The following is a 22,379-nucleotide window of genomic DNA, read 5'->3' as shown; positions in this document are numbered from 1 at the left end:
GTGCGTACACGTGGATCCCAGAGGATTACTGATGCACGTGGATGTCGACTGTGATATGCAGTCATCATATTTCTACACTGGCTATGTTTCGTCACTATTGAACTGATCTTCCATCTACCAGATTTTAAGACGGATGGCATTGAGCGCAGACTTCCACCAAGACCAAAGGTCATATCTCGCAACTTTAGCTAAAGTCCACGGATCTGCTGCGTGACTCAGATCTACTACAAAGTTGAACGAGTTCTTTCTTGGCCCATGTTACACCCTTCTACCAAGTTTCTTGGGAATCGGTTGAGCAGAAAGACAAACAAACAGCACTGAAAACAACCACCAGTGAGAGGCTTTCATTAGAACTCTTTCTGATAAGTAAATATTTTATAGTAGGGTTTTACAGAGAACTTTCAAGAGTTCCTGAGAGGGTGGGTGGGCAAATAAAAAAAATAAATCCCAATCCTCCCCCCAAAAAAAACCCAACCGACCGACCAACCAACCAACCAACCAACCAACCAACCAAACCACTGGGGATGCTGTATTTAAAACATAATTTAAAACCAGAATGCAATCATTTTCTTTTTTTTTTTTTGTTTTTATCTGTATTCAATTGAATACAAAACAAAGACAAAATATTGAAGATTCCATCTGATAAACTTTGTTGTTTTTGGAAATATACACTCATTCCGAATTTGATGCCTGCAACATAGTCCAAAAAACTTGGGACAGGTGCGTGTTCATCACTGTGTTACATTACCTGTTCTTTTAAATAACGCTCAGAAAATGTTTATAAACTGAGGACACTCATCGTTGAAATTTTGAAAGTGAAATTCTTTCCCATTCTTCCTCAATATATTATTTCAGTTGCTCAACAATCTGGGGTTTCTGTTGATGTATTTTGAGCTTCATAACACTCCACACATTTTCAATGAGAGGCAGGTGGGCCAGTTTAGCACCCTCACTCTTATTACAAAGCCGTACTGTCATGCCATGGGCAGAATGTGGCTTGGCTTTGTCTTGCAGGGACGTCCCTGAAAAAGACATCATCTGGATGGCAGCATACGGTATGTTGCTCCAAAATCTGTATGTACCTTTCAGCTTTAATGGAGCCTTCATAGATGTGCAAGTTACCCCTGCCAGATGCTGGATTTTGAACTTTGTGCTGGTAAATATCTGGATGTTCCTTTTCTTCTTTAGCCCAGAGGACACGATGTTCATGATTTCAAAAAATAAAAAATAAATAAATAAAATATGGACTTGTCAGACCACAGCACACTTTTCTACTTTGCCTCAGTCCATCTCAGAAGAGCTCAGGCCTGGAGAATTCACCGGTGTTTCTGGTTGTTATTGATCTACAGCTTTTGCTTTGTGCGGTAGATGCAGTGATGAACCGTGTTTACTGATAACAGTTTTCCGAAGCGCTCCCGAGCCTGTATAGTAATACCCTTTATACAAAATCATGTCAGTATTTAACGCCGTGCCACCTGAGAGATTGAAGCTCGCAAGTGTTCATTGTTGGTTTTCGGTTTTGCCCCTTACATGCAGATATTTCTCTGGAGTTTCTGAATCCTTTGATATTATAGATTGTCGATGATGAAATCGCTACATTCCTTGCAACTGTATATTGAGAAACATTGTTCTTAAACTGTTGGGACTATTTGCCCACGCAGTTCTCCACAAAGTGGTGAACCACGCCCCATTCTTGCTTGTGAACGACTGAAGCTTTCCGATGACCTGTAGAAAGTTCCAAAAATATGGGTTTTTTTTGTTTTTTTTAAAGCATTCTACAATTTTCCCAGTCTTCTGTTGCCCCTGTACCAATGTTTTCTGGAACATACTGCAGGCATCAAATTCAGAATGAGTGTATATTTATTTAACCTCCTAAGGCCCAAGCTGTTTTTTTACATGCATTTTTTATTTCTCTTTGCTATTTGGGCTTATTAGAACCTGATTAGAATAAAAACTAAGCATCATCTTTTGATAAGATCTACTTTTAGAGAAAAAGTATGTCCAGATATGTGGATTCTTGTTCCGAATTTCCATAAAGTGCTGTCCACGCATGTGACCGCTAAGCCCTAGGAGGTTAAAAAAAGTTGATCAGTATGAACATTAAATATCTTTGTCTTGTATCGAATTAAACATAGGTCAAAAAGAATTTGTAAAATCACTGCATTCTGCTTTTTTTGCATAGTGTTCCAACTTCATAAAGTCATAAAGTAAAGCCGAGATGATGATGGACATTTCTCCAACCTGAAGAATTTAAAAACACACTTAATTTGCGTCAATATTTCCATCATGTCCAACAGGGTGCCAATACTAAAAATCACTTCTCAATCTAAACTTTCATACAACGGTCATTTGGCGAAAGGAATTATGGGAGGAAACATGTGATCCTGCTTAAAACTGACCCAGAATAAGGAACCTGGTGCTTAAAACTCCAACCAAATCCACTCCCTGACGCAAAGTACTTCAATCACGTCCTGATTTTAGTCACGTGACTCATGAGGACCACTGATTCGATTAAAACTGTTCAATAAATATCGGTTATGTTACTTTTGCATTAGAAAACAAACAGCGTATCGTTCTAACATCTCTCACACACACGGCATTAACACTGTGGTGGTGTTTTCTTGCTGCTGTTTCAGTTCCTGATCAGCGTTCTCCACTTCCTCTGCTCAACCTTCATCATATGACTAATCACACTGTGATGATTTCCCACTTACAGCAGCTCGAGAGATGTGGAGGTCATGGTAGCATCAGTGTTGTCTCAATTTCAAAAATGAACACAAACCATGGAAAATAATTGAGTACCTAAACGTAGCCTTTCATCTTTCTCCTGCCCTGATAAACATCTCCGCTGATGAAGCGTCGCGGTTACATTTTTGATTAAAAAAAAAAAGTCTTTCGTCTAACATTCAAAACACGTTGTTATTTAAATAAGAGTTGGGTTAGCATTTTAAAAGGTGTTAAAGGCTGCATTTTGTATGAACACAAGCATTACAAAACAGTTTTAGTGTTACACTACTCTGTTTTTTCCCCCTCACTCTTTCTTCACCAGGTCATGTTCCTGATTTTAGAAACTTTGTGTACCATCTGTGCAGACTAATTAACACAGCTGGCGTAAATGAGTTAGCAGGGATTTAAAAAAAAAAAATCAGAAGGAGGTTTCAGTTTTGGAAAATTATTTGCCGTTTTAACCCTTTCTCGCAGTACACTAGCGTTCAGTTCCTCAGGCAGAATGGAAACTGACTTAAGGGCTGTTCACACGGCAACTTTTACTCCGGTGTAGCGCCGGGGCTGCCCCGGTAGAGCGTTCACATGGTACAAAGTTATACCGGTGTCGCCCCTGAAAGCTGCTTAAACCGGTGCAAATCTAACCCTGCTCGGGAGGTGGTTTAAGAAATTTACTCCGGAGTAAATGCTAGTTTGCGGGCAGCACCGATATAAAATGGGACGTCTGAACGCTACAGGGGTAGACTCGCTATGCGTGAGGAGAGTTGATTACATACGGGCATTGCATAATTTGCATCCTGGTATTTTGCGCTTCCAAAATGGCGAATATCAACAACAACAGAACTGCGTGTCTTCCGGTGTTGCCAGATTGGGCGGTTTTAAGTGCATTTTAGCGGATTTGAACACATTTTGGGCTGGAAAACATCAGCAGTATCTGGCAACACTGGTGTCTTCATCCACGTTGTTTTCCCGGCGCTTGGTGATGCCATGACAACCGGGAAAAGGAAGTACATTTTCACGCATGCGCATATTTCATTTCCGCATTATTACTATCGTATAGCACGGTCACAAAAACTGCCGTGTGAACGCAAGTGGGGCTGCACCAGTGCTAACACGCTTCTCTCTAGTAAGCAGGTTCATGACATGTGAACGCTCCGCAAAATTTACACCGGTGTAAGATATATCGCAACAAAATACATCGGTGCAGCATCGATGCAAATATGTGCTGTGTGAACACCCCTTTAGACATTTTCGATCTGTATAAACAAACAAATTACTTTCCCATCGCAGGTCTGTTATAAGATCAGTCAGGACAGTATTGGGTTTGTGTGTATGGAGTATCGTGACTCTGTGTTTAGCTGCTGGTGAGTAGAGTGATAAGAAAGCGAGGGTGGAGAGGTGTATTTAAAGCTAGACAGCCTTTCAGATTGTTCAAGCGTAGGTCATAAAAAGAATTTTCCCGACACCTAATTATTTTTGTTTAGTGACCGAAAGCTACTGAATTCAAATCACAGACTCCCAATTTTATTATTATTATTTTTTTTTAAATAGAACAATTAATGAATTTATCTCCATGCGGCCCAAAATTATCTGCTATTTTTTCCTGCTTCACCATGACCCAATACAAGATACTACGTCATGCATTACGTCCCGTGGTGGGCTTTCACCATTCGCACAAGGCATTGTGGGATAGAAATTTGAAACAGGAGAGAAAAATGGAGGACGCGAGTGTGTGAATGAAACGTGAAAGAGTGACTACAGTAACGGAAAGAAAGCGAGAAGAAAAGACGTTATGTTATATACGAAGGAAAGGAAATGCAGGACCAAACTAATAAATATGGGCGCTCAGCGAGCACCTCGGTGTGATCAGCTGTTCGTTTAGCGACAGAATGATGGAACTGTCAGTGCACGCTCAAAGGTAAACCTGTAGATGGCAGTAATGCAACACTGTGGATGCCAGCTGCCGTAAAACCCAAAAGAAGAAGAAGGTAAACCTGCGCATGCGCACACGGACTTCCTCTGTCTGCTTGACTGCGCAAAGCGAGCGATTTCATGCACATTATTTGCTTTAATCCGCTCAAATTAAATAACTTCCCAGCCACAGAATGGCCTGATATTTTGTGAGATATTACAGAAATAAACAGATATCACAATCACCACATTTCAGACGGAACTAAATTTCACCGATTTTATGAAATCAAAAGGTTGTCTAGCTTTAAACCTAGTAAGTGAGGTAAATAAAATAAATAAGAACGGAAACCTGCAAATTCTTAAAAAGTCCTGAGTGTCCACTTTCATATGAGCCATTAACTACTACTGTGGAGTGTGACATCACAAACTCAGTGCTGAACTCGGACACGCCCAAAACAGTCAGAAATGAGGGAAAGGCTGAGCGAATGTGTGTAGAAATCACACAAGCAAACAAATTAAAACCACTCAAGCATGAAGAACACAGATAATGCTATAAATAACTCGTTTAGAACTTTTTTGTGTGTCGTGCCCAGAGTTTATTTTCACTCATTATTCAGAACACACCATTTTTTGAAGTGTTACAGCTTTGGTTCAGTTTAATATCACTTTAAAAAAAATGTACAAACAAAATGTTACACACACCCCAAAACACATGGTATGTTTGATTCACTTCCTTCATATGAGTCGATTCAGAGTCAACTTGCTTTCTCACAAGAGTCAGATCGAGATCACCTTGCTCAGATGCTCTCGGACCCGAGTGGGACCGCCGCGTCCTCACCTGCCTAAAGAACCGCACTGAGCAGCTTCTGTTCAAGCGAGTATGTGAAAGAACCCGACGAATCAAAAACAGCCCAGAAATCAACAATAACGCCTCTCATTTCCCCCGACAGCTCAAGCAGCGGTGATTACGTAATCATCACAAACTATGCTAATCGCCGATTAAAATGTGGGTCAAAGTTAATCTTGTGAATCTCGTTACAGTAACGCACCGGCTGAGCCACAACTATTCACACACTCCATCTGTACTCTCTGAAGCAGAATCGCTGCACACACTCCGTCTGCACTGTCTGATGCAACGGAGGAGCAAAACGCCACCGCCCGAGAGATTCTCGGCTGGAGTTCCACAAACTCAGCCCGTGACATATCTGTCCTTCTGTGCAGCCCTGCAGGAGTGTATCAGCTTCATCATTATTCATAAGTGTGTGTGTTTTCAGTCCAGCTACACTCTAAACTCATACACTGCCTTTCCACAATCATTCTGAAGCAACTCTTAGAGGATAAAAACTAAATGGATACGGTGTTAAACTGGGAGATGTTCGATTCAGATGCAAAACACGTCCGATTAGACACACGAGGTACAAAGTGGGAGCGGTGTACATTTTTATTTATAAAATCACTACAACATTTATTTATTATGTTTTTTTTTTTTACAATTTATAGTTATGATTTATAGAGTATATTTATTTTTTAAACATATATATTTTACAATTCACATTTTGACTTGATTTTTTTCTACTATTTAAATTTATATTTGACTATGATAGTTATTTTATATATATTACATTACACTGTACATTTCTACCATATTCAAATCTTCAAAAAGTAAAGTGTAAAAACTATGAATTGCAATACAAAACATTTTATTGGATATAATATTCGTTTATTATAATAAAACTACAATATAATGCATATTGAAATAGTATCTAAAATTAAAAATAGTATTTATGATATATATTAGTGCTGTCAAGCGATTAAAATATTTAATCGTGATTAATGTCGCGACTGTCATAGTTAACTCGCGATTAATCGCAATTTAATCGCACATTTTTGTCACACGAAAAACCATTGTAATTCTCTTACCAGCATAAAAAAGTGAATGGGCTTGTTTTGTACCAATGTTTTTCTTATTGCAAAGCATAACACGTCTTGACACAGCCACTGCAAAGTGAAACCTAAGCTGAGCACCGTGGCTCTTCGTCCCGAGACTAACAAGAGAACTATGAGTGAAGTGATCTACTGCTTGATTAATCTAATCAGAGAGACAGGTTACACAGTGACGGTAGGCTTGACATGCTTGATTATAATATAAAGTACACTATTATATTAACTTTAAGTTGTTCGTTGATAAATATTGCACTGAATCTGATCTTTACTGTTTCAGCTCACTTAACACATTTTGTACTTTTACACTTTCTGCCTGTTGATGCGTCGCGCTGTCCAATCTGAGGCGGCCAAATTTGCATATTACAGGAAGGATTTCTGGGATAGCATTGAGTTTACAGTTCAGAGGGATCTAGCTTCTTTAGACGCTGTCTTCTTAAAACTGAATAAATATTTAAAAAGAGCCAAATGAGCCAGTCTTTTGAACGGCTCTTTTCAAAGAACGGATCGCAAAGATGCGGATCCCATCAAAGAGCCATAAATCCCATCTCTACTAGCGCGCCCTGCCCGCGCTGGTTCTTTGGGGGAGGAGGGCAGAGGACTCTGGCTGTGCGGGGCGCGGCATTACAGTCTAGCTGCTATCGGTTTTCTAAGCAAAGTCTCTGTTCCAAGTTCCTGGCTGTTTCAAAAGCTTATGAAAAACCTACATCATGTCACAGAGCGTTAATCTCGCGATAAAAAAATTATCGCCGTTAAAATTGAGTCAAGTTAAGGCGTTAATAACGCGACATTTTTGACAGCACTAATATATATATATATATATATATATATATATATATATATATATATTTAAAGATTTGAATGTGGAAGAAATGCATATATAATATAACTGCATTCTCAAAGGTGACTTATTCCTTAAATGTTATTAATTTTCTGATATTTTTATATTTTGCTGTTTTTTTTTTTGTTAAAAATGGTGTCCCAAAGTGTATCTGTTTTGATAAGGATTTTGATTTATATATTTTCAATACAAGTTAGAGATTTTAATTTTGTTATTTTGAGTTTATTCACAAAAATCACATCTTTAAATCTCTAAATAATCTCAGTAATAATGGCTGTGAATTTTTTCACAAAATATTCATTTCTGAAAATACGTGTGTTTTCTTCGTTTTTTGTCTGAACTGTATTTATATTTATGACCGTTTTCAGGGTTAAATTGTGTTCTGGAGCGTTAAATGTCCAGCAGGAAGATAAAAATCGAAGCGTTGCTGTGGGGATTTGAAGGTGTTACACTGGAAGCCTGCACACTGAGTGAGATAATGAGCTCCTGAGGTGGAGGAGGCGTGAGTGAACTCAGTAGCTGCTTATCTCAGCCTGGGTGAGGTTAAATGAGTGTGTTAGAGATGAAGCTCTCTGAAGAGCCCATGTTTCTGCACGGTTCTGCACAGTCTGAGGTTCTCCTCACACCCGACTCTGATCAGCTCATCAGGAGATGTTACAGCTCTTACCTGCTGGAACTCTGTGGAGTTCTGAGCCTCAGTGCCAGGGATGTGCAGGTGGAGACTCTGCAGGTAATACGTCGTCTGCATCTGGAACAACACACACACACACCTATTATTTTATCTACTTTTACATGTTAGTTATGCAGAGTTAGATGCTATTGAAGGTGTTTACCGTCCATCACTCCATCAATAACCATCCATCCACCCATTACCTCATCTACCATCCATCACTCCATCAATAACCATCATCCACCCATTACCTCATCTGTCCCTCTATCCATCACTCTAACCATCCATCCATCACTCCATCAATACAGCCATCCATCACTCTATCAATACATCCATCCATAATTCTAACCATCCATCCACCCATTACCTCATCTGTCCCTCCATCCATCCATCCATCCATCCATCCATCCATCCATCCGTCCAACACTTCATCACTCCAACCATATGTCTGTCACTCCATCCATCCATCCATCCATCCATCCATCCACTCATTACCCCATCTGGTTCTCCATCCCACACTTCATCCATCCATCACTCCACCCATCTATCCACCCATTACTCCATCTGTCCCTCCATCCATCCAACACTTCATCCATCCATCAGGTCATCCACCAATCATGCCTTCCATCAATCAGTCCACCTGTCACTCCGTCCATCCATCACTTTATCCACTGTTCCATCCATCACTATCACAAATGTATATCAGTCTATCCATCATTCATATCCATTCATCAATCCATCTCTCCTTCAACCACTCCATTCATCCATCAGTCCATCCATCAGTCTTGCCTTCTATCTGTCCACCTGTCACTACACATCTGTGCAATCATCCATCCATCCAGCTGCCCATCCATCAGTCATGGTTCCTCGGCCCTTCTATATGTCTATCTGGCCATCCATCATTCATCATGTCCTCTTTTATTCATCCACCCATCTGTAATCAACCATTTGTCCACTTTGTCCTATCTGTCAATTCATCTTTCATTATCCATCTCTCCACTGCAGGAAGTGAGTCAAACATTTCTCCATCCATCAATGTCCATCTCCATTTCACTTTCCATCTTATTTATCCTTTTACATACCTGTCCATCAATCCATCAACCTGTCAGCCCATCTGTCATATACTCATCTCTCCATCTATCCAGCAATGTATCTATCCACCTCTCCCTCCATCGGTCCTTTTCATCAATTCTTCAGAAGCTTTAGCAGTAACTTAGAGCTGTAAGGTCTTAAATAGTTTATCCTGAGCACAGCTTTGAGGCAGCATGAGTGACATTCAGAACCAACTCCTGGTTCAAGTCAGTTTTATAGTTACACACAGATGCGGGTGTACACAACAACAACAACACTTTGATGAAGAACTGTTAAAAGTCTAGAAAGATCATAAGGAGTCTAAAGTATCCTTGAAGTGAAGGAATGAGCAGCTCACAGCGAGAAAGAGAAAAATCAACCAGAACATGTCAGAAAGTAGGACACCTCATAAGTGACCAGAGCGTGTAATTGGCGGGACGTGAAGCTCATGTCCTCTCACAGCCCACTTTAACATCTCCATATAACACCAAGAGTTCATTCAGCCAAAGAAAATGAGGCAGAAGAGCTGTGCGATAGAGGAAGTACAGCAATCCCTGTGAAACTGAAATGTGCCTTAATACTCCGGGTCCGAATAATAAACTTCGCAAGAATTTCTCCCATTTGTGATGTAAAGGGGGCGGGGCTAACCTTTGACTTTCTGAAAGTTTGTGCTTGTAACTTTAGTGAGTCTGTTCATACTGTTGTGTTTATGATGATCAAAATTTGGTTTCATAAAGCGAAAGAAAAAGTCTCATCTCATCTCATTATCTCTAGCCGCTTTATCCTTCTACAGGGTCGCAGGCAAGCTGGAGCCTATCCCAGCTGACTACGGGCGAAAGGCGGGGTACACCCTGGACAAGTCGCCAGGTCATCACAGGGCTGACACATAGACACAGACAACCATTCACACTCACATTCACACCTACGGTCAATTTAGAGTCACCAGTTAACCTAACCTGCATGTCTTTGGACTGTGGGGGAAACCGGAGCACCCGGAGGAAACCCACACGGACACGGGGAGAACATGCAAACTCCGCACAGAAAGGCCCTCGCCGGCCACGGGGCTCGAACCCAGGACCTTCTTGCTGTGAGGCGACAGCACTAACCACTACACCACTGTGCCACCGAAAGAAAAAGTAATTTAGACAAATCCATTAGAGAAAGTGAAAAATACTGGCGACTCTGAAGATGACTCAAATGAGAAAACCCCAAAGCTGTTTTTAAAAAAAAAAAACCTCAAACATGTTTCCTGTGAAAAAGAAATGGTTAAGAGCGAGGCGAGAGGGAAAGAGGAACTTCACTTTCCTCTGGCCTCAAAAAACCCAAATTTCAAAATGATATTTTTAGCTTTTCATTGTGAGCTTTTAAGTAGCTTTCAGTGTAATGAGGAAATTCCTTGGAAATATTAAATTCACCAGAGAAATATAAAGTCGTGAACACAAGTCACCATGTCCCAACAGCTAGCCGCTGTGTCCGGGGATCAGGTCATCGAGGCCCCGCCTTCGACTGCCACCCAATCCACACTGCACCGGCCCCCTACGGCTACCTCTGTGGGTGGTGAACCCACAGGAGGTCGGGCCCACGTCACCGCTTCCTCAAGTGGAGGAGTTTAAGTATCTCAGGATCTTGTTCACGAGTGAGGGAAGGATAGAGCATGAGGTTGACAGGTGGATTGGTGCAGCCTCCGCAGTGATGCGGTCGCTTTACCGGTCCGTCATGGTGAAGGAGGAGCTGAGCCAAAAGGCGAAGCTCTCGATTTACCGGTCGATCTACGTTCCGACTCTCACCTATGGTCATGAGCTTTGGGTAATGACCGAAAGAACAAGATCGTGGATACAAGCGGCTGAAATGAGTTTCCTTCGCAGGGTGGCTGGGCGCTCCCTTAGAGATAGGGTGAGAAGCACAGCCACTCGGGAGGAGCTCGGAGTAGAGCCGCTGCTCCTCCACATCGACAGGAATCAGCTGAGGTGGCTCAGGCATCTCTTTCGGATGCCTCCTGGACGCCTCCCTGGGGAGGTGTTCCAGGCATGTCCCCCCGGGAGGAGGCCCCGGGGAAGACCCAGGACACGCTGGAGGGACTATGTCTCTCGGCTGGCCTGGGAACGCCTCGGTGTTCTTCCTGAGGAGCTGGCCGAGGTGTCTGGGGAGAGGGAAGTTTGGGCTTCCATGCTCAGACTGCTGCCTCCGCAACCCGGCCCCGGATAAGTAGATGAAGACGAGACGAGACGAGACACGTCACATCAACACGTGATTAATAATCATTAATTATGACCAGACGACCGTACAGGAAGTGCATGACTGACCTGGAAGTAGACTGTCCAGTAGGGGATAAGTGCCAGAAACACAGGCAGAATTTTCAGCAGCGATTTCACTTCCTCCACTTTCTCTTCAGAGAATCTTCCTCCGTAGGCCACCTTCGCTCCGTCCAGCAGACTTGGCTTAGGCCTGCAAGAGTGAGGGGGAAGGCCAGGTCATATTTTTATTTTAAATGTAGATTTTTAGCAGGAAGTGATTGTGAGATCAGTTTTTCCTCAATTAAAATGTTGCTTGAACAATTCTATTTTAAAATACACACACACACACACACACACACACACACACACACACACACACACACTATATGGTGTTATAATACTGTTTGAAATACACCTTCATGAACTTTCCCTGATGGGAATCCTGGGGACCATCTATCCATATATTAGGTTTACCAATCTATTCAACCATCCATTTTCACATTCATCCACGCATCCATCCATCCACCAATAAACCTAACAATCCCTCTATCCATCACTCTACACATCCATCAGTGCAGATAGATCAACAACTATCCATCTATCTATCCATAAATCTCAAGTCCGTCCATCCATCCATCCATCCATCCATCCATCCATCCATCCATCCATCCATCCATCCACTACATGCGTCCAATCAGTCCATCCATAAATCCATGTCTTCATTCATCCATAAATGTAGCCATCCAACCATCAGTCTACCCATCCACCTCATCCATTCGACTCTCCATGAATCTATCAAACTACACATCCATCCATCCATCCATCCATCCATCCATCCATCCATCCATCCATCCATCCATCCATCCACTTTATTGGCCATTACATTCATCAAATGTATTTCTCCATCCATCCATCCCTCAACTACACCCATCCATCTTCCCATTCATTTTATCCATCCAACGACCCATATATTTATAAATCTAGACATCATCCTTCTGCCCATCCATCTGTCAGTCCTTCCAATTTACCTGTCCATTTCATTCATCAAATGTATCCATTTCTCCATCCATCTGTCCAACTTGCATCCATCTATCCATCTACCGTACCAATTCACTTCACCAATCTCTTTTATCCATACACTTCTTCCAGCCATCAGTCCCCTGATTCATCATTCCCTCCATCCATCCATGTTGCCATTCCACTATTCATAATTATCCATCAGTCTACCTTTCTTTCCATCAACCTACCATCCATAAATCCATCTATCCAACCATGTAACTCTTTATTCATTCATAAATGCTTCTTTCCATCAGCCTGCCCATCTATCCAACCATCATCCATCTATTCACAAATCTAACCATCCATTAATCCACCCATCCATCAGTCTAGCCATCCAAAATTCCATAAGCCTATCCATTAAGCCATGCATCTGTCAGCCTAACCATCTTTTCATCAATCTACCCACACATCTGTTTACCAATCCACCCATCCATGCATCTGCACACCTACCCAACTGACTGTGCACCAAGCCACCCATCCATCCACTATTTCTCCGTGGGAGTTCTTACCTGAGCAGGTGAGGTTCTGCAGGTCCTCCACAGCAGGCTGATCCCAGGATTTTCACCAAGTGTGTGAACGCACTGCCGTCTGGTGGTTTGGTGACGAAGACGGTGCGTCCCAGGAAGAAGACGACCAGAGAGATTCCGAGACAGACGGTGGGGATGATGAATCCCACAGAGAAGCTCACATTCTGCTGGATGTACGCGACGCCACCCAGAGACATGATGGCACCCAGATTAATGCACCAGTAAAACCAGTTAAAGAAACGCCGCGTCGCTTCTGGACCACGATCCTTCACCTATGAGGAAGGGCAGGAATCATCAGGCTTATTTATTTGACAGAAAAAAAAATCAACTCGGTTAAGTATTCACAAAGACATTATTTAAATGGACACAGTGATGATGCCTGAAAGGAGACGCCTGATATTGACTGTGTGTGTGTCGTGTTGTTATTTCAACTGTGTTTAATCAATGAGAACACACTTCGATTAGTGAAGAATAATGGGACACTGCTCACGGAAAATAAACTTAATTCAACACTATCTGCAAAATGTCTGCAACGGAACCTCTAATGAATGTCAGGAAAACATTAAAAATTAAAATAAAAAGTTTATTTTGAAAGCAACTTCATTTTTTCAATGGGTATATAAACAAATAGAAAGCACATTCATGCATAGAGTTGGATAGACTTTTTTCTTCTTCATGGATAGACTCCCCCATCTAAACAGTGAGTGTGTTCTGTATGGGAACGCTCCAAAACCAACCCAACTACCTCTTAAAATATTCCAGCTCTAAATACTCAGATCAGCTCTTTCATACACTGAATTGATGGAAGAACACTAATCCCATCTCTCTGTGATAAAGGAGCTCATCTCAACCAATTTACGGAGACGAAGCCGCCCTGTAACCCGCTCGATATCCGTGTCCTTGATTTTATTAAAGCGTGGGAGTCGAATCTGAAGAAAAAAAAAAAAACAATTACTGACTTCTCAATAAAGTGACAAAAATCCAATTAAGCAACATGAGAAATCCACATTTTGAAGAAAAACTTGAGAATATTAACCTTTACGACACGCCATAAATTCCCAGAAAAGAGCGTGCAATAAGTCAAGTCATATAAACTCCGTAAGTAAGGTTGCAGAATCGCACAGAAGTCATGTGACATCGAAGTAAAATATAATCAATCAACATGTACGACAGAAATAACTAACTTAAAGACCTACAAAGACAGCACTATCGTCAATAATCTGTCAATCAAGAGAAACTTTCTGCAAACAGACACCAGTTCCATTTCTGTAACTGATATTTGCAAAGAGATACACGGGGAAAAAAAACAACAAAAAAAAACATAAATGCATCATCTGATGAGGATTGATTCAAGTGCATGATTACACAGATCAAGGATGAAAAACATGTTCTGGAGATCAGTGACTAACACTGCACATACAGCTATTCACCATTTCCTCTTAAAGCTAGACAGCCTTTCAGATTTTTCAAGTGTAGGTCATAAAAAGAATTTTCCCGACACCTAATTATTTTTGTTTAGTGACCGAAAGCTACTGAATTTGAATCACAGACTTCCAATTTTATTAGTTTTTTTTAAAAACAGAACAATTAATGAATTTATCTCCATGTGGCCCAAAATTCTCTGCTATTTTTTCCTGCTTCACCATGACCCAATACAAGATACTACGTCATGCATCACGTGGTGGGCTTTCCCCGTTCGCGCAAGGCATTGTGGGATACAAATTTGAAACAGGAGAGAAAAATGGAGGACGTGAGTGTGCGAATGAAACGTGAAAGACCGACTACAGTAACAGAAAGAAAGCGATAAGAAAAGATGTTTTGTTATATATGAAGGAAAGGAAACGCAGGACCAAACTAATAAATATGGGCGCTCAGCGAGCACCTCGGTGTGATCAGCTGTTCGTTTAGCGACAGAATGATGGAACTGTCAGTGCACGCTCAAAGGGAAACCTGTAGATGGCAGTAATGCAACACTGTGGATGCCAGCTGCCGTAAAACCCAAAAGAAGAAGAAGAAGGTAAACCTGTGCATGCATCTGTAGATGATTTACTGGAAATTTTTAATTTAAATATGACCCAAATTATGGATGATATTGCTCCATTCAAAATCAAAAGGTCAATGATAAGCAGAAAGCACCATGGAAGCAGTACCCGGCTGTTAAACTGCTAAAGAGAGAATGTAGAAAGACTGAAAGAAAATGGCGCAAATCTAAACTTCACATCCATTATCAAATCCATAAAGAGATGCTTTGTAATTATAATTATGAAATTCGTAAAGCAAGACAGTCTTTCTTCTCAATATCATAAACAGGAATATGAACAATGCCCGTGTGCTATTTTCAACAGTGGAGAAGCTAACTAATCCCCCACCACAATTAGCACCTGAACTTCTCTCAGTTAATAAATGCAATGAGTTTGCATCCTTCTTCAAAGGTAAAATTGATAAAATACGGCAGAATATTGCTCATAATATATCTCAGCTGCAAAAAATTGAAAAACTGCAATCACCAATAGATAACTTCAACACAATGTCAGAATTTTGTTTAATTGATTTTGAGACTCTTGAAAAAAATGTACAAAATCTCAGTTCCTCAACATCTGAACTGGACATTCTGCCCACCAACTTTTTTAAGTCTGTTCTTCATCTTATAATTACAGATCTCATCTCATCTCATTATCTCTAGCCGCTTTATCCTGTTCTACAGGGTCGCAGGCAAGCTGGAGCCTATCCCAGCTGACTACGGGCGAAAGGCGGGGTACACCCTGGACAAGTCGCCAGGTCATCACAGGGCTGACACATAGACACAGACAACCATTCACACTCACATTCACACCTACGCTCAATTTAGAGTCACCAGTTAACCTAACCTGCATGTCTTTGGACTGTGGGGGAAACCGGAGCACCCGGAGGAAACCCACGCGGACACGGGGAGAACATGCAAACTCCACACAGAAAGGCCCTCGCCGGCCCCGGGGCTCGAACCCAGGACCTTCTTGCTGTGAGGCGACAGCGCTAACCACTACACCACCGTGCCGCCCACTATAATTACAGATGTGCTTCAAATTATAAATACATCCCTAGAGACTGGCGTTGTTCCTGTGTCCCTGAAAAAAGCTGTTGTAAAGCCCCTTCTTAAAAAGAATAATCTGGATCCTTCAGTATTAAATAACTCCAGGCCAATATCAAATTTACCATTCATCGGGAAAATCCTTGAAAAAATTGTCTTCAATCAATTAACTACCTTCTTGATATCAAACAGCTGTTTTGATAATTTTCAGTCAGGATTTCATGCCAATCATAGCACTGAAACAGCGCTGATTAAAGTTATAAATGACATACGTCTTAATACTGATGCAGGCAAAACATCGGTCCTGGTGTTACTGTACCTCAGTGCAGCTTTTGATACTGTTGATCACAACATACTGCTATATCGACTTGAACACTGGGTTGGATTGACTGGTAAAGTTAATCAATTGGTTAAATTCATACTTAAAAGATAGAAGCTTCTTTGTTACCATGGGAAATTGTTCCTCAACATCAATGTCCTTGACCTGTGGTGTCCCCCAGGGGTCGATTCTTGGACCATTACTTTTCAACCTTTATATGCTCCCACTTGGGCAAATTATCAATAACAATTCAATTTTGTATCACTGCTATGCAGATGACACCCAAATTTATTTTGCTTTATCACCTAATGATTATGCCCCCCTTGAATGTCTCTACCAGTGCATCGATCAAATTAAAAACTGGATGTCAGAAAATTTTCTTCAGCTGAACACAGATAAAACAGAAGTAATTCTATTTGGAAAAAAAGATGAAAGACTCAGGATTACCACTATTCTTGACACAAAAGGGATTAAAACTAAAGATATGGTTAAAAATCTTGGTGTTTTCATTGACAGCGAGCTAAACTTTGACAGTCACATGAAAGCAATCACTAAAACGGCATTTTATCACCTAAAAAACATTTCCAAACTAAGAGGACTTATGTCAAAAAATGATCTGGGAAAACTAATACATGCCTTCATCTCTAGTAGGGTTGATTACTGCAATGGCCTTTTCACAGGCCTGACAAAAAAGACCATCAAACGACTTCAGCTGGTTCAAAATGCAGCGGCTAGGGTTCTCACACGAACAAAAAGAACAGAGCACATTACTCCAATTCTAAGGTCCCTTCACTGGCTTCCAGTAAGCTACAGAATTGACTTTAAAGCATTGCTGCTGGTGTACAAATCTCTAAATGGTACAGGGCCCAATTACCTCTCTGATATGTTGCAGTGGCCTAACCCAATCAGATCTACCAGATCGCAACAGAAAAATTTACTATTAAAACCAGTTGTTAAAACAAAGTGTGGTGAAGCAGCTTTTAGCTACTATGCAGTGCAGCTATGGAACCAACTGCCAGAGGACATCAAAAATGCTCCTGCTGTTGGCAGCTTCAAATCTAGACTAAAGACCAAGCTGTTCTCAGATGCTTTCTGCTAAATAATTAATATTGTCTTCCTTACATGTTTTTATAATCTGTACTTTTACAGTTTCTGCATGTTTCAAATTTTACTTAACTTTTATTCTATTTTATTCTGCTGGTTTTTTTTTTCTCCCCCTATTTGAACTTCTACTTCATTTTATTATTTTTTATTTCTACTATTGTTTAATTCTTATTATATTTTTCCCATTTATTTTATGTAATTTTATTTTCTATTGTTTACTGTTTTGCTTTTATTTCTGTAAAGCACATTGAACTGCCACTGTGTATGAAATGTGCTATATAAATAAACTTGCCTTGCCTTGCGCACACGGACTTCCTCTGTCTGCTAGACTGCGAAGCGAGCGATTTCATGCACATTATTTGCTTTAATCCCCTCAAATTAAATAACTTCCCAGCCACAGAATGGCCTGATATTTTGTGAGATATTACAGAAATAAACAGATATCACAATCACCACATTTCAGACGGAACTAAATTTCACCGACTTTATGAAATCGAAAGGCCGTCTGGCTTTTAAGTATAAATAATGTACTACAGATTTATTCACATTCACTCAAGAGAATTTTGTAATGAAGGTGCCTAGGTCGGCATGTAACGGTTAACCCAATTCATGATTGGATTCATGATCAGGGTTTTTTCTAGAAAAATTTAGTTTGAGGGCGCTCATCATGGCGAGGGAGCGAAGCGGATGGTGCCGGTTGTCCGTCCCCCCCCCTCCGCCGTGCGAAGCCTTTGAAAAATTGAGGCTCCAATGGGACATTCTGAGGCTATCTGAGAGGGAAATTGTAACAAATTGTCTGTCAACATTGAAAAAGGAAGTAGTAATCATCTTCTGCCCCGGACAGTCTTTGGCTTTCTTCCGCTTCGTGCCGCGGGATGACATCTTTAAATGCCCAAGTGTCAACAAAAACAACTCGCGAACTACTTCTGTCAAAAACTCCCGCGCCGGTGGGTGAAAGGTCATTCAGTCTCGAGAAATCTCGCTCTACAAGTCAGCTGACCTTGTATGTAACCCATGTCAAATCTCGCGAGAGCAGCCGCAACAAGTAAACAACATGGCGCCTCAGTCTGGAAAATGCCAATTCGGATTGTTTTTGCACCGTCTGGCGGTGTATCTACTATGATTGGAATATTTTTGGAGCAATTATAACGTATTTGATGATCAGACACATTGTCATGTGGTGTTGCTGGGATGTTTTCACGGAGAAAAGATCGTTTTGAGAAAGATTGCATGTTGTGCAGTAGCATATAAGTGCATGGCTTAAGTGTGACTTGGGGTTCAATCGGCACTTCGGTAAGGGGCGCACGCCGAGAGTAAGAGGGCGCAGCGCCCCGGTTTAGACGAAAGCCTGATGATTCAATTTTCCCATGATATTTAAAAAAAAAAAATTTTACCAAAAAAAGCAACATTTATTTTCCTATTGTCTATCAACCTAAATATTCCTTTTGTATTAAAAAAAACCCTTTTCATTTTCTTAAAAACCAACAATAAATAATTTCCCCACATTTATAAAGGTTGGAGTAAAATATAATCGTGTTAACTAAAATATTCTTTTTATTAATAATGAAAAAAATAATGACAAATAGCCCTTTTCTTAATAAATCTTTACAAACATTTGTACTTCCTCCATTTGCTTCTCTTTTCTTTATCTTTCAGCAGTGTGTAAAAAGAGAGAGAGCTCCGATTTCTTATTAAATCTATTTGTGCACAATCACACAGCAGCTCTTTCACATTTTACATCTCTTTGTGTGCTTGCAGCGTTAGAGCTGTGTTACTTCCACCTACAGCGAAGTCACATGCATTCCCTATTGCTATTGTACGCCACTGAGCCCTCTGCTGCATTATGCAGCTTAATAATAATCATGCTTATTTTTTTTATTTAATCAATTTGAATCATCATAAATTTCTAGCACAATTTATCATTACATACCCAAGTTCCTTAAACATGCTCAGGTAAGGCAAAATAATTTGAGACATTTTTACAGTGACCCAATGGTATCCATTGTCTTTTTTTTTTTTGCATTAGTGAATATTTCTATTATTAGCTAAAATAATACAACTATCAACTATGTTGTTAGTTATATGTTTAATATTAATAACTTTAAAAGCTATGCTCCAATCATTAAACAGAGAACATGGAAAAATAGTATTAACTAATTTAGCTGCAGGGCGGCACAGTGGTGTAGTGGTTAGTGCTGTCGCCTCACAGCAAGAAGGTCCGGGTTCGAGCCCTGTGGCCGGCGAGGGCCTTTCTGTGTGGAGTTTGCATGTTCTCCCCGTGTCCGTGTGGGTTTCCTCCGGGTGCTCCGGTTTCCCCCACAGTCCAAAGACATGCAGGTTAGGTTAACTGGTGACTCTAAATTGAGCGTAGGTGTGAATGTGAGTGTGAATGGTTGTCTGTGTCTATGTGTCAGCCCTGTGATGACCTGGCGACTTGTCCAGGGTGAACCCCGCCTTTCGCCCGTAGTCAGCTGGGATAGGCTCCAGCTTGCCCGCGACCCTGTAGAACAGGATAAAGCGGCTAGAGATAATGAGATGAGATGATGTAGCGATCTGCAAGGTCCAAGCATCTTTCACAAATAGTGCCCCAACTTGCCAGTTAAATAATCAGTAAAAAGAGGGGCTCAAGTGTCACAACAGAAAAGCATTCATGCGATCATCTGGAGATCATGAGTTTGAATCTCAACAATCCTGTAGCCATCCATGGCTTGGAGCCAAGAGAGCAAAATTAGCAGCGCTGTCTGGGAGGGAGGGAGGGAGGACATACTCAGTCTCCCCGGTCAATGACAGCAAAAAGGTGTATTCTGTACACAATGGATTAACAGTCATGATCAGGATGATCCCCAAGAATGAGAACGTCATCCAGGAATCCATTTGCACCAGTATGGTTATACTGATTATTAGCGAAATAGTACTGAAAATAAATGAGGCATTTTGGGAGGGACGAGAAGCGCACCCCAATGTAGAATATTTTTGAAACACAGTAAAGAATTCGGTTCCATCGTATTAAACGTTGGTGGCTTTGCGAGTGACCGGGAAGTGGCTCCAAACCAACGTCACGCTTGTTTCATTCTTATGACTGTCCTGACATTTTCGCTGCCTCGAAGTTGAAATAACGTGTGGGACGAGTCTCCTCACCAGATTCATGAAGTGAAACCAGAGTTTACAGAACTGCATCAGAAACCCTGCACGCAGGACACCTCAGCTTGGTAGAACATCCAAAAATATTTCCTTTGAATAGTTCTTCATGTAAGATCAAGAGAATCAGGAGTCAAATGAAGAATTGATTCAGCAATTCATGTTGTGGTGCTACTTTGTACAATTATTATTATTTTATATTAAATTTTATAATCTTATTTAATTCACTTCCAGCTAAGACTAAACTGTGTGTGAAATCCTTAGAAACAGTTGTGCAAACAACAGTCATAATTAGTAACCTAGTTTAACTTTATCAGTATAATTCCCATTTTGTAGCAAATTTGAATTTCCCTCCGGGGATTAATAAAGTAATTCTGATTAGTATTTTAGTACATTATAGGGCTGTGCGATATATCGAATATACTCGATATATCGCCGAAAATTCTGTGTGCGATACATAAAATTATTATATCGTAACTATCGAGTATTTTATGGTCATCTTCCGACTTGCGTTCGTTTTGTGTTTGTTTAAAACCTTTTCCGGTGGTTTTCTCCCTGTCCCTCAGGCAGTAACGTGAGAGGCTGCCTAAGGGGAAAGAAAACAATAACGTCACGCACTCGCCAACCAATCCCGGGCGACATCTCGGTGCTGAAAGGAACTTTCGGGAAGATTTTCTAGTTTCGGTTGTGTTGCCAGATTGGGCGGTTTTAAGTGCGTTTTGGCGGGTTTTGAACATATTCTGGGCTGGAAAACGTCAGCAGTATCTGGCAACACTGAAGATTTTCTAGTTCCGGTTTACAGCGCTGACTCAGTTCGTGCAATCGCTGGTGTTGCGTAGGCGACCGTGTAAGCTCTGTTAATTTCAGCGACAAATTAAAAATGGAAGCGGACGAATTGGTTCCTAAAAGAACTAGTAAGGGGTCAGTCATCTGGCGACTTTTTTGGATATCACGAGGAGGACGTGGAACAACAAATGCCAGTTTGTAAAGTGTGCAAAAAAAAACCCGTCATCACGAAAGGCAGCAGCCGGAATTATACACATCTGAGAGGCGGAGCCGGAAAACATTCAGTTCAAAAGTGTGCAAAGAGAGAAATGATGTTTTGCAGATCTCTCTCTTCTCTCCCTCGATCTCTCTCTCTATTGTGAATGTTCCAGTGGTTCTCAGTAGTCAGGTTAATAGCTTGGAGATCTATTTTTTAAAATAATTTACTGAATGAGCACTTTTCTTATTTAGGCTAAATGTCTCTCAGTGTTGAGCTTGCACTTTATTGATTTGAGCTCTGAGCAGCTCTGTATTGTGTTGCCTCTTTGTTGCAATTTTCAAGATTGTTTTTGCAGTTTGTGCCACATCTTTGTTGAATAAAAATAGTCTTATTTCAATTCAATCGTGATTAATCACCAACATGAACATTTAAAATGTGTTGTTGAAAACCACCTGTAAAGTTAACCAAGAATGTTATTTAATCTGCAGGGATTGTAGTGAAAAGAGTAAAAGTTAGATTTCATGGGGTCCTTTAGAGGAGATTTAAATATATCGAGATATATATCGTATATCGTGAAATGGAGAAAATGTATCGGGATATTCATTTTTTCCCATATCGCACAGCCCTAGTACATTATTATTATTAGGGCCCAAGCACTGTTCGGTGCGAAGACCTAGGGCTGTGCTCGTTTGCCAGCAGTTGCTCACGATATCGTACCATATATATCGCGATATATCGAGTTAAACGATGTCTTTAATGTATTGTAAGCAGAGAGCGTGAATACGTTT

The 22,379-nt window shown here is 40.8% G+C and overlaps 1 protein-coding gene across 2 annotated transcripts in view; it reads right to left on the bottom strand.

The window, feature by feature from the left end:
- slc15a4 (solute carrier family 15 member 4) overlaps positions 1-22,379 on the bottom strand; it is an 82,912-nt gene that overhangs the window by 49,963 nt on the left and 10,570 nt on the right. For both annotated transcript variants that reach the window (XM_060931175.1, XM_060931174.1), the window contains exons 3-5: positions 12,961-13,250; positions 11,462-11,603; positions 8,085-8,165 (exon numbers count right to left, since the gene is read on the bottom strand). In XM_060931175.1, the coding sequence (XP_060787158.1) occupies positions 8,085-8,165; positions 11,462-11,603; positions 12,961-13,250 (513 nt within the window). The remainder of the gene's footprint in view (positions 1-8,084; positions 8,166-11,461; positions 11,604-12,960; positions 13,251-22,379) is intronic.

The sequence above is a fragment of the Neoarius graeffei genome, chromosome 10 (genome assembly GCF_027579695.1).
Source record: "Neoarius graeffei isolate fNeoGra1 chromosome 10, fNeoGra1.pri, whole genome shotgun sequence".
NCBI lineage: Eukaryota > Metazoa > Chordata > Actinopteri > Siluriformes > Ariidae > Neoarius > Neoarius graeffei.
The sequence above is the reverse complement of the archived record's forward strand: the minus strand, read 5'-3'. Positions and strand labels throughout refer to the sequence as shown.